General features: G+C 41.2%; 1 protein-coding gene across 1 annotated transcript; it reads right to left on the bottom strand.

The window, feature by feature from the left end:
* Positions 1 to 7,768: 7,768 nt before the first annotated feature.
* Positions 7,769 to 14,609, bottom strand: fam3c (FAM3 metabolism regulating signaling molecule C). Its single transcript, XM_079235915.1, has 10 exons — positions 14,487 to 14,609; positions 14,202 to 14,268; positions 13,990 to 14,094; positions 13,839 to 13,865; positions 12,807 to 12,930; positions 11,233 to 11,291; positions 10,954 to 11,004; positions 10,783 to 10,867; positions 10,520 to 10,646; positions 7,769 to 9,483 (listed from the first exon to the last, which is right to left on the bottom strand). Exons 2-10 carry the CDS (start codon positions 14,215 to 14,217, stop codon positions 9,394 to 9,396), a joined length of 684 nt encoding a protein of 227 aa, XP_079092041.1. The 5' UTR covers positions 14,218 to 14,268; positions 14,487 to 14,609; the 3' UTR covers positions 7,769 to 9,393.
* Positions 14,610 to 14,627: the final 18 nt, after the last annotated feature.

The raw sequence follows: 14,627 nt of genomic DNA, 5'->3' as shown, positions 1-14,627 counted from the left end.
CACTCAAAGGCCCTCTGGTTGAGTTATTTTTTTTCCAAGATTCACCTGGGAGTGTGAGTCAGTCAACACAACTCTCTTGGGATCTATACGTGTGTGTGTGCGTGCGTGTGTTGAGGCATACCATGAGGTGTATAGGTGCAGGTTAAACCCACACACCTGCATCCTTTTATGGAAGCAAAAACACACAGCAGACAGTCCAGCGTTTGTACATCAGGGAGAACTGTGAAATACCGTCACCTACAGCGTATACAGTTGGACGCACAAATGGTAAGGCAACATGGCTGCCATTCGTGGACTTTGTTTTCTCAATCTGCTCTCAACTCTTGAGGTCTTTTCCAGTCAAAACTGTTCTTGTATGGAAACCATTTAATTTTATCTGTTTGAAAATAGTTTAAAAAACAGTAAAACCGCAGTGGAGGCAACACCACATAATAAATATACGTATGTAGCAAAGACAATATATAATCATGTGTAACAGTGTATATTTATTACGGTGCATATTTTAACACATGAGAACATTAGAGGGCAGAAAGAGAATCAAAGCATCTTAACAGTGCTCTCAAATAGCCACATACTGTTACATTTAACACCTCGTGTGACAATCTGATCCGTGTGCCTCCGACCATACGACACAGAGTAAGGGATTTGAAGACAGCGACAACCATGTGGCCCAAAAAAGACAGGCAGTGGTACAATATGAGGAAATCCTTGCGGCTTACTGATCTGCATGAATCGTGTTCCCTTGACTCCAAGCTCACATTCGTTGGTTCTTATATGCCATGTGAGTTATGGAGCCTTTATGTAAAATTTACGTTGTTTCTGAAGTTGTGAATTCAAAATGGATTCTTGTTGAACTGATAAAGAGGGTCACAAGGAGGGATTTACTACACTTTGTTCCAGGAGAAGAAAAAAAACATGCAGTACAGTGAGCTTTCACAATTTTACAAGCCCACAGCTCACGTGATTTTCCATCCACACCTTGTTTTACAAAGTAGAAAATGGGTTAAAATTCAGTGTAAAACTATGTAATACCTGCATACTAAAGTGAACTGGAATAGGATACATTATTCAAAATGCTGCTACGATTTCGACGATGCTGCGAAGGGACAATGGGAAACATATCCACTGTGTGGATGTATAGCATCCCTCTCACCACATATGGACCTACAGTGGAATCACAAAAGCAGGACCGACCCGCGGCACACCCTGCACACATCGTGTTGTTCCTGAGGTTGCACCACCAAGGCTGCTGGCGCGGAAACCGGTTCAAAGTTGAACAATATCCAGTTCTACGTGCTGAAAAACTGTGTGCCGTGATTTCATCTTCAGGCCTTGTTCAGTCCGCTGGCTCTCATCTGTGGCTGCGCAGTTTTTTGGGGTTCTTGTTGACCTTTTTATGAGGTGGCTGGGTGGTTCTGCCAGATTGAGGAGGCAGAAAATGGCAGAAATAAATAATTCAACAAATTCTTCCCTGAGTTCGGGATTCTAGATGAAAGTTTTTGAAAGCAAGAATTCCACCCAAAAGACCACTGCAGCTATAGGACGTTAATTAAATCAGTATAGGTACATATACTCTTTATCTTTGCTTTGTGTTTATCAAATCTTCTTCAAAGGCTATAGCTTTCTCTATCTGTGTTTGCGCTGCAATAATCATTTACTGATAAGCAATGATCCTTTTGTGTTGTTATTGTTTGGTGTTGGTGCCGTTTGTGGTTTTTCCTGTTGGCACAGACTTTGGAAAGTAGCTTGTGAATACTGCGGTATGTGGCATTGAATCATGCTCTATACTTGTCCGTATAAAAATAAGCATGAAATGAAAAGCTAAATACATTCTTGACCTATTATTAGACTTGCACATCGCTCAGAGTCCTCGGATGATTATTCTCCGTTCACACATCAGCATCAAAGAGTGATAAAAGCGCGCCTACAGCGCCGTAAAAAAGGCCACACGGTCGACCCGAGAGAAGCGAGAGAAATGCATTTCTTGGCCCCACTGCGATGACGTGAGCTCACTGCGATGACATTCAAGCGGCTCAGAGTGGTGCTGCTCATAATGCCGCATCGGTTTTCACGGTATGCTGTTCTTGAGTAGCTGTTGTGAAGCGAAGGGCATTCGAGATGCAAATTGATGCAATGAAATTCATGAGGTGGCTGTATTTATGGGAAAAGGGCTGCACTGGCATGCCATAAAAATATAGCGATTTTCTGCTCTCGCTGCTCTCTCACCAGCTGGCATGGTTATGGCTGCGCGAGTGAGCGTGTAATCATTCTGTGACTTCTTTTGCGCGTTATACTTACAGACCACATACACGCAGAACTCTCAAAGTCATTGATTTGGGCCGCACAGATATTCTCTCACATATCGACTCAAACTGAGTTGTTGACAGGCGAAAAGTCACCCGGCGCTCCCTCGTGACGTTACTCTCTCTTCCCTTTTATTGCCTCTAGAATAAGCAGAACATGAATGCATATTATCAGTTTTTTGGGGTTCTTGTTGACCTTTTTATGAGGCGGCTGGGTGGTTCTGCCAAATTGAGGAGGCAGAAAATGGCAATAACTTAATATTGTTGACGCAAACAAGTGCGCGGGTGCCCTGAAGCACTACCCTGTGAAGGAATCACAGCTTACAGAGAGGGAAAGTAGAAGAAGGTGTTGTCTGGATGACAGAAGCACTGTTGCATAATGAATGAAGCAGACTCGTGGTCACAGGAGTGAAAGTCCATCTCCTGCATTAACCATATTCTTTCAGACAGCTTTTATATGCTGTAATGTCTGACTGCACGGCTTAAGGTACCGTCGGTGCGAAAACAAAAAAAGGCAGAAAATGCACTTTGGTCCAACACAATCAAAGTCTAGATCCCAAACTGATGGACAGCTCTCCCAACATATAGAAACAGACCAAAATCTAAGTTTATTTTATGCCTACAGTATCAGTATCTTTTGTAAACATCAGACTAAGTCATACTACATGTTTAGAGTGGCGAAGGACCCACTTTATACTTGGGATGTATTTAAATATGCTTGCGTAAGTATATCATTATATATATGTATATTTATTCAAACTAAAGTCCAACTCTTTATATGTTTTTGATAAAATCAAACAATACCTGTTTTGGTTATTTGACTCTGTTTCCTGAACTGAAATTAAATCAAAATAAATACATTTAATTGTGTTTTATTCAGTTTCCCTGGCTGAACACCCACACTTAAGCACTGCTGAAAGCATTGAGTAGAAAACCTGCATAAATACTAAACAGCTGTTTAGAAAGATAATATTCACAATGGTTTCCACATAATATTGCAAAGCCGCTGTTATTACAAAGCCACGGATGATCCCCTCAATAAGTACAACTAAACTTTGTAACGCACAGTTTGCACCTGAAGAAACAGCAGCTGGAGGAAGGGAGCTGGTCCAGTTGGAAGTGTGTCTATTTTTCACCAGCAGTGATCTGATCCACCTCAACTTCCTGGACCCTGAGCTAGAAGGAGCAGAATGTCAGAACGAAGGCTATGAAAGAGACTTTTGTTTCACAGACAAGACCAGAGGGACCCTGTGTGTATTTGTGTATTAACCGTGGAAGCCATTAGGGTGAAAAGGTTACTGCTTTCAGTACTTAGCAAGTCACGATGTTAAAAGTTTTAAAAACAAAGCTGTCCTAGAAAAAGGTCTGCGTGGGGAAAAACAACACATCAAGACATGCACTATCATAACACACAGTTCCTCTGTCTGATTCTTTGTGCAAATGGTTCTGTCGAATTGATTCTGATCGTGTGTGTGTGTCCATTTAGAAATATTGTGTGAAAATATCCATGTGATCAGCTATCGATCCAGTTAAGGGTCTGTGGCCGGCCTGGTGTTTGTCTGTCTGTGCCGAGGTCAGCAGGAAGTTCCCACAGACCCACACTGAGTGTAAAAACAGCTGTCTCTGTGTGTGTGTGTGTGGGTGGGTGGGTGTGTTGGAGAGGCAATTATAGGATTGGTGGTGGGGCGGAAAACAAGGGCAGTGGGGTCATTGCTGAGATTGAGGGGGAAGGGGTCGTTGCACCTTTTGCACAAACACTTTGAGGCCGTGACTCACATGGCCATCGTGATTTCTGTGAGATCGACAAATTTCCTTCCCCACAATGTTGTTGTAATCCCTCATCTACTTATTCACTTTATTACTCTTATGTGCTAAGTCCATATCATACTAGACTTGCTACTTTTTTCTCATTTCTAATCAATGCAGTCTCAGAGTTAGGGGGCAGCCCCTAGAATTGAGGCACCGAGCTTAAGAAACGTAGTAATCTGTGGCCGCGCCAATTAAGTACGGATGAAGCAGTCAGAGATCACAAGGACGTTACGAGAAAGATGAGTCGGAATGGATAGATTGTTAGCCCGGTAGGGGTAATGCTGAGATGTATAGGTGTACTTCACTAAACCACTATAGTTGACTTGGTAGTGAGTAGCTGAATGGTGAGCAGACCTTTCTAGTCTTCCTCTTTCAAGTTTGATATTAGGGACTTAGGGGTTCCACAAATTTGAGTCATACTTTGTTCCATTCCAGCACCGTACCTACAATGCTGAAAACTGCTGTCACATTATCCCTATTCATCTATCAAGCCTTGTACGTGTAGTCGATGTTTAATGTGCTGTGTTCTGTAAGACCACTTCTATTGCAACCGTCCTGGAAGAGGAATCCCTCCTCTTTTGTTCTCCCTAAAGTTTTTTGGGGGTAGTTTTTTTTTTTTTGTGATGTTGGTGACTTGTCTTGACTTAAGTGTAGGGGGTTGAGGAACCTGAAAGAAACCGTTGTGGAAAAGGTTTTGTGCAGAGCTGGGGGTAAACAAGAGGGCGAGGCTCTGTTTGGGGTCCAGTATCAGATAAGAGACAGATGAGGGGAGTGGTTACAACACTACAGACAATATAGGAGTTCACAAAGAGCCATGCGTATGAACCAGGAAATTCATTCATACTACGTGATATGACATGGATATTGTACAATACAGATTAAGAAAATCTTAATCTGTATTGTACAATATCATGTGTTGTCTTCCAAGGCGTTGGACAAAAGTGTCCACCAAATGAATGCAAAATGTAATTTTCTCACGCTTGACAAAGCCACCTCAACAGTCACAGACGTATAACAGTTTGCACAGAAATGACAAGTAAACTGATGATGACATGTGCAAGTCAGTGGATTAAAGTCTGCAACACTAAAAGAAGTCGCAAAGTTTCCTCCTCACACAAAGACTGGAGTGAGGAAGCAGCTTTGTGCTCAGTGCTGCCACTGCTGGCCAGAAAGGATATTGCAAAAATACTTACAGACTTGTAATGTCGCCCTCTTGCCACCAGTGGTCGTGATATGACTGATGTTCCTAAGCTTTGGTTTGAGTCGTGCCACTTTTGGGGTGCAGAGACAGATGCAGGCAGGGCCTTTTCTGGGGTTAGCAGGGCTCTCAAGTTTTTAAGACAGGTAAGAGTGACATATCCTCCTCCTTCCCTCCTCCCCCCCCCCCCCCTCCCCCCCGGCCGGTAATGTTTTCTTTACAGTCACCGTGAGAGATATGGTCAGCATGCATTTAAGGTCATGAGTGTTTTTTTCGTCACGGAACTAGGGACGACAGCGTTAGCAGGAAATGCATTTACATCTAAAGGTTCATGCTAAATTGAGCAGAGGGGTTGTTTTGGAGCATGAGAGTGGGCCTGGTCATGGAGTGAAAAGGGTCAGAGGTCAAACCGAGGCGAAGGGGAATGAGGTCATAAGAGTTTCTGTGAGAGGCAAGCGGTTTTGTTTATCGGACAGATTTATTTTGCGGAGCATGCAGAAGACGAAAAGAACGTGTTCTCTCCAACGACAACAACAATAAAAACTCTCCTGTTTCGTGAGAGCATGTTATCCTCATAGTCCTCCTGAGTTTATACAGCTTTGCCCTCAAGCCCCCACGAAATGTCTCATCATTAGAGGTTTATGGGACGGGAGATATTCTATGTTCATACATAATGCATCGTATATAGCGTGTCTTATATAAGACGAGCTGGAGACGATTCACTCCCACACTTTGTCTCCCAGCTAGCAGAAACATGGGCGCTCAGAAGGGGTTCAGCCTACACGAACACACACTTTTAAAAGCATCCCAAGCACGCAGCTCTCTAACTGCACGCAGGCATAACATGACTTCATATGTGAGGCCCACGTAAAGGGAAGCATGCAAGGATATGTAATGTTAGGCATAGATTATATAAATGAAAAAAAATAAAAAATAAAAAAAAAAAATATATATATATATATATATATATACACACACTGGAACGGCCTCCAAACAAATGTTCTCCATTATATAAACACACATGGGGATATAACATGTCAGAGGGATGTCACGCATGGGGCTCAGATGAGATCAGAGGGAGAGCATCGTGGTGTTTTTTCATTTTTTCATTTCATTCTCTGTGTTGAGGGGAATGAGGAAGGTCACCACTCCCCTGGCAGAGGGACACTTTGAGAGGAGTCATGTGCAACATACCCTTATTTGTCTGACTAAAAACACACAAATGACAGTGAAAGTGCATGGCAGAGTTGTCGGATTAGTGCGCCATGTGAGTATTGAGGTAATATAGACGGAAATATTGCACTGTTGATGTATATTTTGAGTGCAGTTGAGAGGTTGGTGCGTAGGTTGTATCCACAAACACAGCATTAATGCCACAAAATCTCTCCATTGATACTCGCAGCATATTATTTGGGTCATTTTCTCATGTCTGGCATTGACATTATGCAATAGGCACACATCAAATGTTTAAATTAGACCAACTTCTTATTCAACACAGGCCACAGGTTGATGTTCACTAATGATATCCGACATCTGAGCAGGTGATCATGTTGTTGATTTAGTAAACAGACTCTAAGGAGAGATCCACTGTATTACTGAAGCACAACACCTACTGCACAAACTGTAGTACAAACCACAGGGCACCATTTTTAAATGAGACGATGGCGCCCTCTGGCTGTCAACTTAAAGACAAGCGATTCCCTTACAGCAGATGTTGCAACGAGGAATCACTTTCTTGCACAACATGACAGCATAATAGAGTGAAATTGGAAGACATGGGCCATTGGCGTTTTCTTTTGAAGCATATTAAAACCAGCAGAAAGACTGGGAGGGCACGATGATGAAGGACGGAGGAAGGTGTTGCGAGACAATTCTTGAAAAGTTGACTTTAAATGTGTCTGATCTACTGCAGCGAATACCGTTTATTCCACAGTTGCACTACTTGTAAGTCAACAATTTAAGAATGTCCAAATTAAAATGTAGAAAATACGAAATTATACAAAATATGCATAACATAATGAAGCACAAGAAAACCTGATTAAATTACTCGCTCATTATAAAACCCAGGAAAAAAAAGCGCTATATTCTGAACTGATTTAGAACTAAAATATTCTGCACAAAACGGTCAAAATGACCTTCACTGGCTAACATGTGCTTACTAGTCTTTCAAGTGATGGAAAAGAGCTTATCGTTGTAGAAACTACAGTTACAAACACAGCTGCACAGGTTTGTGACATTTGATTGGTTGCCAGTTAGCAGCAAGAGCCCGCCCTAAGAAGTGGCTCTAGCAACCTAAACATACTTATTGGAGCTTTAAAAACTACAATATGTACCATTTCAACACAAACATGGACATCGACAAGCAGGTTCTTTTGTCTAAATCACCTTATTTATTTTTTTCTGAAGAAGCTATGCAGATGAAATCATATCCAATAGAAAGCAATGTGTTTGTGTCAACTGCACCAAATCTCCTTACTTTGACTGACCCTTAGGAGTCCCACAAGGCTCTATTCTTGGACCAATTTTAATTGTGTTACATATTAATGACCGACCCAACATCCCCAAACATCACTATTCAAATGAATGCGGATGATGCAGTTTATTTTTTATGTGCAAAAGATGTCCAAGAAGACTCCTTAATCCTTGTGTATGATGTTTACCAAACAACCAGTAAAGGTGACACATTGCAAAGTGAGTGGAGGAGCTTGATATTGTAAAAGTGTTCAAATACATTAACCTTTTTAAAAGTGATGTGAAAAAGGTGTCAAAATTAGGCCATTGTTTACACTCAATAATTGTTTTCACACATCGAGTAGTGTTTTACCAACTGGTCTCTTACAGGGGTAACAACACTTAAATCAATAGAATACACCATACAAGTTTTTGATACAAAATATAACTTATTTTCTAACTTATGTTAAATTTTTCTGAGAATTTATGAATGGTGAAATATGCTTCTCTCATGTATAAGGTGTTGCATGGACTTGCTCCACTGCCTTAAAATGAATTCATGAAACAGAGAGCTGACCATGGCATTGGCACCATGGCCACCACTAGAGGGGGCTGTCAGTAGGAAGTACTTCAAAAGGAGAGCCATTTAGTTTGTTTAATAAAGAACAAGGTTCTTTTGGAAAGGGAACCTTAAATTTCTTCTGTTGTGATCTGGCTTTATAGAAACAATTTAATCTAATGGTAGGGGAAGCACTGTGAGCCTAAATAAGTATATTTATTATTTTGAACAAAGGTTAAATGTTATTTCTCAAGTTTAAAAAAATGCCCCATTTTTTTAAATGCCCCTGGATTTCAGACATTGGGGGCAAAAATTGCCCCCTAAAAAATATGTAAATTTCCTACCCTGATACATACACATAACAAAAACTACATAGCAGCTAGCAATATCATTTAATTTAACACATTATATTATTGTTACAATGTTTATTAAATTAAGATCTTTGAAATTCTTTTCAAAACAAATATTAACACATTTCATTTACAAGTGAATTTGGTACATTTGGTTACAATACAATTACAAGAAGCATCCTCAAACCCTGTTACTAATAATATTCTTAGAAAAATAGCTGTCTCTGAAAGGAAGAAAAGGAATCACAAAGTCCGGTTCGTTTAAAAACAGGAATAAGAGAATGAGATTAAGGCAAGGAACAGGTAATGGAAACTCAGCCCTCCAAAAATCAGGGCTATGATATTCATTTTTATCAGCAAAAGTGCAATTATGCCAAACTATCAGAGCCAAGTCTGGGGGTGAAACAAATAGAAAGTGTGATAGTACGCCAATAACCAAATGGAGGTCCATGATATCAGTGCACTCTACCTATTACTTCCTTCTACAATTCACTATCCAAATAGGAAATGCAAGCCAACAGGTCCACACTTCACAATCCAGCAAATGTCTGACTGCCATCGCTCCTCTTATCTTGCCGTATCTTCTTAAAGGTTTTTAATTCTAGAAGGCAAACGTGAATAACAAGCCTGTGGCTGTCAGCTCTAAAAACAACCTCAGCCCAAAAGTCTCATAAAGGATAGTCTGTAGGACGGGTTGGACGACATTTACAGCGGCAGCTCAGTTCAGTCCTGCCTCTGAGGCACGCAGCCCTCCATCTCCAGGACGTCGGGCCATCCATCAAATTTGTTGGTGTCTGCACTGTTCTTTATATGCTGAGGAGGTAAACACAAAACACAACACATTGTGTCTCATACGAAATCATAAAGCCCACATTATGATGCAATGAGGCAGAGTGTGCCAGTCTTGTGAATTAAACAGATATAAAAAGAGACAGCAAGGACAATACTCTGCCAACAACTGCCATGAACAGAGTTGGGCTCAAACTCGTTCTGTGGCTTTACAGTCAGAGGTTTTGAAATGTGCATGTTGGCAAGGTATATCATTTTCAGAAGCTCCAGATCTTCCAACACAATGCCCTACAGTGATTTCCCCCAGGGCTGCGAGTCACTCTCACAGCACAGAACAAGAATGAGTGTTCTTAAATACCAGAGAGGGACACACTGTATGCCGGTTTAAAATGTTCATGCGGTATGAAATATTCAAATACAGTCATAGCCGTAACAACTGTTGTCGCTCTTCGGCAGGCAGCAAAATATATTGTTCACCGCTGAGGACGCAGCGGTCGGAGCTACTTTTCTGACGTGTATTGAGATGGAGTCATGGCGATAACAACAATTAATACAGGAAGAGACCGAACAGAAGACACACTGAAAAACGAGCGGTGAACAGCTGTTCAGTTGACTGGCCGGCCTTTTCGGCGTTAATAAATGAATGATTTACTCAGTGATGTACCGTGAAACTGCCAGAATCTTACAAAATACCGTGATGTGAACTTCCTGAGTATGAAGGAACGCTGAATGCCCAGCTGACAGGTTACCAGGTCCACTTTGTGTAAAGATATTGGAATTGGCTGCATTCTCACCAACAAATTCCTTTTAACTACTGAAGCACTCATTTGATCGCCGAGCTCTATTTCAGTTGATGGGGGTGAATTCTGATATTTTACTATCGGGCTTATGTGCCGGCGATGTGCTGGTAGAATACATTTTAGTTTTAACTGATGGAAGGCTGATTGGGGAACATATTGTTCCCTTAAATATTTAGAATAGTATAAAGACAAGAACACTGCTGTTGCTTACAAACGGTGTAATAGTTCATCTAAGGGAGTAGATGTGTGGCTCATATTACCAGCTCAAATGGACTCTTGGTCTTGATGCCTTTCCCTCCCACAAAGACCCAGTTATCACGGAAGCCCATGGTAGTGATAACTGAGCTGCCCAGATCAGCAATTAGCTTCCTGGCTTCATCGTTGAGTCTACAGAACAAAAGAAAGACATTATTTCAAGAAGCAGAGACACGGAAAATATTATAGATAACTAAAGCAATGAATTAGTCATGTGGAGCTAAACTGCATCAGTAAGCGAGAGGGCTGCTGTGGAAAAAGGCCTTACTTTGTTGAAAGATCGTCAAATGAGGCCATCATCACGACTGTCCCTTCCGAAATTCCCTTCAAGAATTTAATGAAGGGAGCCACATCTACACAAGGCAACATGTGGTTAACACAATGCATGTATTTTATTTTAGTAATGTCTAAATCAAAAAAGGTTTTGAAATGCTCGTACCTCCTACCCACAAATCAAAAAATTCAGTCTTAATGACTTCCCCCGTTCTCCCTGTGGGTGAAAAAATATCACATTTAGAACACAAATCTAACGTTTAGTACAACTGAGAGTCACAGTTTTTACATTTTTGTTAAGTCACAACTTTAATTACATAAGGTACACAATCGTGGGAGTGGTTCTTTGCCATCCATTACAGGTAGGCATATGCTTTTGAAACAGACGCCATTGTATGATTAGTCAAATTGACTTCAAGGTGTGGAATACAGCGGATAGCATTACCGTCAACCAGGGCGATGTTGATTCCTCTCCCCACGTTGTTCATCACCGCGCTCATTATTCTGAAACGGAACAGAGGACAGTGAGAATGAAGCCTTCATGGACACCGTCACACGTACATGTCGCATTTAGAAGCTGGAACACAACATAGCTTTTGTTAGAAGCAAACAGTGTTTGTTCATGTATTTGTTAACAACGTCTCCCGTGCAGACGGCTGTATGAACAGATGGTGAATGACAATATAGTAAAAATGAGTGCAATTATATAAAATGTCTTCATAGGTGAAGTAATGTAGTTGACAAACTGTTTATATTCCTAAACATGTGCACACAACCACATTATAACCGCTTTTATTGTTTGTATCCTGCTTCTAAATGCTAAAGGAGGGGGTAGTTGTTACATAAATAAGATGTGTTTGACAAGATAGCAGTTCCCGGGAAGGGTATGTAAACACATTGTCATTTTGCTTCCTTTATCAAACATGAGCACAAACAGCTATGACTGCAACTATTGTCCTCTTTAGGAATGAATGAATGAATGAATATATATATATATATATATATATATATATATATATATATATATTTTCATCAAAATCAGTATCAGAACTGCAATTGTCATCTTCAAGTGCAGCATATTGTGGCTAAAATCGGCAGTCTTGTCTTTTTTAGTTGTCGTTCGCTAGTGCTGCGTATGAATTAAAATGTGTTTTCTTCCAAGAAAAGGCTCTCCCACCCATGACCTCACTACTACCTTCAACAACTCAGTGTTGGCACCGACCTCGACTGCTGGAATCTAGGTGTTACGCTCGACAGTCAACTCTCCCTGACTGCCAACATCACCGCAACAACACGTTCCTGTAGGTTCATGCTGTACAACATCAGGCGAATACGTCCCCTTCTCACCCAGAAGGCGGCACAGGTTCTCGTACAGGCTCTGATCATCTCGCGCCTTGACTACTGTAACTTCCTCCTGGCAGGTCTACCTGCTAGTGATATCCGACCTCTGCAGCTAATCCAGAAAGCAGCAGCTCGACTGGTCTTTACCCCCACACGACTCCGCTCCTCCGCGCCCTTCAGTGGTTACCGGTGGTTGCCCGCATCCGCTTCAAAACATTGGTACTTGCGTACCGTGCTACGAACAGATCAGGTCCAATCTACATCCAGGACATGGTAACACCGTATACCCCGGCTTGTTCGCTCCACTCGGCTTCTGCCAATCGGCTTGTAGCGCCGTCACTGCGAGCTAAACACTCAACAAAGTCACGACTTATTGCTGTCCTGGCTCCTCAATGGTGGAATGAGCTCCCCACTGACATCAGGACAGCAGAAAGTCTCGACTACACCTTGAATAGGGAAGGTAGCGCCGTAGTAGCACTTAAGTAGCACTTAAATGGCACTTACTGATAGCACTTTGTGGTTTAACTTTGTTGAAGAAACTGTACTTCCTTGATTCTTGTTGTTCTGAGTTTGTACTTGCGGTTGAATTGCACTTATTGCAAATCGCTTTGGATAAAAGCGTCAGCTAAATGTAATGTATTGTGTTTACAAAAGGTTTCAAGGAGCCACTTCACTTACAATTTGTCCTCCAGGCAGATTCGGGGTCCCACCACACTGGCCGCTCCGCTCGCCATCCTGAAGGCGAAGTGTCCGTGTGGACAGGACTTGGACAGCCCACACTTGTACCTGGCTGGCTTTGGGGCTGTGAATAGAAAACTCCATTTATACAACGGGCATCAGGAAGCGCAATATCAGGAAACAGGTGGTCCGATCACAGAAGCATGTCCGATCACGGTTGCTTGAGCTCTAACAAAAAGGAATTTATTTGCAAACCCACAGCCGTCTTCGGTTTCAGCCGTCATTTTGATCCCAACTGCTCACCGGTATAGTTTGCAGAAACAATTTGCTATATTCAATCCATCTTCTTTTAAACCTCTGTCGTTTTCACATGTTTATGTTTTGCCATTGTTTTTATTACGGACATTAGATGTATTACAAACTTAAAACATAAATCCACAATGGATTTCTCTTTTGTTATTCATTTAATTATTTCTTTTATTTTGGCATGAATATTTCATCTTTCATTTGTTTACATTGTTTTATGTCGTCAGTTCCTAAATACTCACGTATGTCATATTTTGTATTTTATTTAATGCATTTTTCTTTCTTAGCTATTTTGCCTATTTGTTTATCTTCCTTTCTTTCTCTCTTAAATCGCACAGACGATATCATACCCGTAGTCCTATAATAATAATAATAATAATAATAATAATAATAATAATACCAATTAAAATTATATTTATCATTATTAATATTTATGATTTCATATCCACCCTGGACTTCACCCGAGACTGTTAAGAACTCAAACAAACACACCAATATTAAATCCACACATCACACTACTGACATGTCCTTAGCAGGCCTGTATTCACTGTTATCGTTGCCCTTTGGTCTTTTGTCTTGCACAGCAATGCTGCTCTGTTACAAGTGTGTATTTTGTCTTGCAATAAAGAAGATAAATAAATCGAAATACGTTAATGAAAAAAAGAATACCAGTGTCACCGTCGCTGGTGCTAAAAATTAAATAATAATGATTCAAAACATACTTACAGGCTTCATTCGGTGGCATAGATCTGGCTGAAAAGCAACAAAAGTCTTTATTAAATGGGTTTTTCCAGTGGTCATTTAAATGAAGGTGTGTAAACATCCGTGCCTTAAGGCAAACATGTGGGTATGAATGGAGAAAGATAAGTTAACTCACACAGAACATTGCGAAACGTGAAATCCATGTTAATCTCTAGCAGTTGAAAAGTCATGAAGACAACGAGGAGGAATACAAAGACGACCACTGCCAACTTCAAAACACCTGAATGATGAACAGGCAAACAGGACAATGTGTTTTAAACATCACACACAGATTCCCCATCGTGTTATACTATTGTGCATCACCTTACAGTGACAATATTTAATTACCTCCAGCCCTGGCCATCTTATCCTCCAGCCACTTATCCAAAAGATTTTTGTTTTGCTTGTTTTAAACCTGCAGAAATAAAACAATGTATCCTTTATCAATTAATCGGTGATTGCCACGTCACAGAGGGACATGGGACATGGGACAGTGACTGTCACAGCGTGACGTCTACCCTAGCTGACAGTACGCTGGCTGCAAGCTAATACAATTAAAATAAGACATTGGCTGCTATCTCCAAGTCGCTCTAGCTTACCCAAAACGCAAGTGGGTCGTGATGAAGCGCCTACCTCGAGTTGGCTTCAAGTTGTAACATATAACGTCAAAGCAGACGTGACGTTGGCTCTTCTGCTGTGTACCTTCCGTGTTTCTGCCTGCGTTTTGCTAACAAGACGGCAACCACATATCTCCAGTGATAGCAGCGTTAAGGG

The sequence above is a fragment of the Taurulus bubalis genome, assembly GCF_910589615.1.
Source record: "Taurulus bubalis genome assembly, chromosome: 20".
Taxonomy (NCBI): domain Eukaryota; kingdom Metazoa; phylum Chordata; class Actinopteri; order Perciformes; family Cottidae; genus Taurulus; species Taurulus bubalis.
This window is presented reverse-complemented; position numbering and strand designations above follow the sequence as displayed.